At 39.5% G+C, this 2,646-nt stretch overlaps 1 protein-coding gene across 1 annotated transcript in view; it reads left to right on the top strand.

The window, feature by feature from the left end:
• The window catches only part of auh (AU RNA binding protein/enoyl-CoA hydratase), a 14,583-nt gene that overhangs the window by 4,467 nt on the left and 7,470 nt on the right, over positions 1–2,646 (top strand). The window contains exons 4-5 of the mRNA XM_014015119.1: positions 192–278; positions 645–737. Coding sequence (XP_013870573.1) covers positions 192–278; positions 645–737 — 180 coding nt within the window. The remainder of the gene's footprint in view (positions 1–191; positions 279–644; positions 738–2,646) is intronic.

Genomic DNA, 2,646 nt, shown 5'->3' with positions numbered 1-2,646 from the left:
CTCCTAAATCACTCGTACGCACAACTTAAGAACAAATCTGTGCGTACGAACGGTTCTTGCATGAGGCCCATTGCATTTTGGCTTTATATTCTTTTCACAAACAGTTTCAAATACCAACAGTAGTTCAGGTGGCGCTCTGTTCGATTGATCAAAAAGGTAGAGCTTAAGTTTCGTGCATGCTTTGTGTGCAGGCGCAGACCTGAAAGAAAGGGCAAAGATGCACCAGAGTGAAGTTGGACCATTTGTATCCAAAGCAAGGACCCTCATCACAGAGCTGGGTATGGACACTGAAGATCTACGAAATAACTTCAACATTTAACATTTTGAATCAAATGTGTTCATTCTGAAGTACTGACACACTTTAAAAGTACTTAAAAAATAACAAAATAAAACTGTGATAAATAACAAAGCTTGCCATTTCCTCTTGCTTTGTAAAAGTAGAACAAATCTCAGGTACGTGTGAAGTTCAGAATGTAACAACTGCATGCTTTGATAAAACACAGCTTGTGTTTCTGTAGGCGCTTGTCATCTGACTACATTCATTTCTGTGTGTAGTGAAGAAATGTATTAGATTGCCTTGTAAATGAACTTTGTTTACAAAAAGAATGCCTCTTGATGTTTTTTTTGTTGTTGTTGCTTTTTAGGAAACCTTCCAGTACCAACAATTGCTGCAATCGATGGAGCTGCTTTAGGAGGAGGCTTGGAAATGGCCCTTGCTTGCGACATCAGAATTGCCTGTAAGACATTCTAAATTTTACATTAAGATTGTGTGTTGGTGTTTTCTGACCTTTGCACTAAAACTCTGAAAATACTGTATTTATAGTCTGTGATTCAGTTTCGCCCTCTATCCCTCAGAAGAATGGTCATATTTCACTGCTGCCTTTTTTCAGAATAAAATTAAAATCTTTCTTATGAACATGATGAATAAATGGCACATTTCACATGTCAAATGTTAAAATAAACGATTTTTGTTTATATTGACTTGTGAAGTAGGCACTGGGTAAGAATTTCGAATGTTATACTTGCTGTTAGCACCTGTACAGATGTCACTGTATTTTCTGCAATCCTTACTCTTCATACAGCTATGGAGGAACAAAAGGTAAAGCCACTTTGGTTTGAAACAAAGGAGTTACTCAAAGCTTTTGACAAGAAATGTGTGCTGCCAGGTTTGTGTTAATATTTAGAGCAACAGGTAGATTTATCACCTTGACAGCAGACACGTGATCATCTTTAAATATGATGTGTTATCAAAAAGAAAAAAAATTGTGTAGGTCTTCTGGACGGGTTCTTCTCTAATGAAACGTTTCGTCTCTCCTCCAAGAGACTTCTTCAGTCTGAGAGTTTCAGGCAAAATTCAGGCTTTTAAGCCCAGCCTCCATGTGACTGATACATCACATGGCTATCGTTGACACCTAATTAACACCTATTGTTAACAGGGGGTGGAGTGATACTGGCAATAGCAGCACTGTAGGAGGGGGACAACTGAAAACGGAGGCCTATACAAGTTTTTTTCTTTTTGATTTTTTTTACCTGGATTACTGAGACGCATCAGGACATGATGTCTTATATTTCATACCTCATAAAATATTTTTAAAAGCTGAAAACCGCAGGAAACATGTCTTATAACATGTTTACCTAATGGCCACATAGCCTATGTGTGCCACAGAGTAGTCTTTATTTTAATATTCACAGCAAATGACTGTTTTTAGTGTCACCATCAGAGGCGATTGCTCTAAGGCTGCAAGGGAAGCTCAGCTTCCCCTAAAATGTAAAAAAATAAAAAGATTAAATATACACTGTTGTGTGTACATGTCATTGACTAAATATACACTACAACGTGCTCAACTTTTGTTCAGAATCAGCTTCTTATCACTGGTAACGACGCAGCTTTCCTCTCCCTCATTCCTGCAGCTTCACAGTGCTTTAAACAGTCGGACGCTCAGCTTCCACAGAGCTCATTAGCGATGCAAAGACTGTAGTGAAACGAGACGAGTCATTGGATAAAAGCTGGTTTTGTCCCGCCCATCGGATGCTCAGTGTCTCTGGAGGTCTGTGAGGCAGGGGGCTGGCCTCGGCCGCTCAGCTTCTGCATGATGATTGGATGATCTGCCGGAGGCTGAATCCCTTTTTGATTGACAGGGACACGAGCGAATCAGCGGTCTTTTAGTGTAAACATTCCGTGGGAGCAGTTTTTACCTTAGTTTCTGTTCTGAGTTGAACCAGAGACTTTATTAATCCTTTTAGCAGCATTTTCTTTGTTAAAAACGACTAGTGAAAAATCGAGCTTCTATTTCTGGTGGTTGTTTTGAAGTTGCTTATGTTTGGAGACTCAGTTTCTGTCCAGCGGGTGCTGCTGAGCCCCTTCACCATCACAAACCTCGCGTCAGTAACAAGCTGCTCAAATGGCAGACTGAATGTTGTGGACTGGATTTTGGTGAAGCTATTTAATAGTCTTGTTTACAAAGAAAAACTTAGAGTTAAACAGCAGGGCTGATCAACTCCTCAGATTAATTTGGTGCAAAAGCTGGGGAAAAGTAAGATAAAAAAAAAACATTTTATTGATCCCATAGTGGGGAAATAACAGGGGTCTCATTTATAAAGGATTGCGTGGAAACCATACTAAAAGTGAACGTACGGCCAAAAGGC

Source organism: Austrofundulus limnaeus, unplaced genomic scaffold (genome assembly GCF_001266775.1).
Source record: "Austrofundulus limnaeus strain Quisiro unplaced genomic scaffold, Austrofundulus_limnaeus-1.0 Scaffold123, whole genome shotgun sequence".
Lineage (NCBI taxonomy): Eukaryota > Metazoa > Chordata > Actinopteri > Cyprinodontiformes > Rivulidae > Austrofundulus > Austrofundulus limnaeus.
Note: the sequence above shows the minus strand (reverse complement) of the source record. Positions and strands in the feature narration are given on the sequence as shown.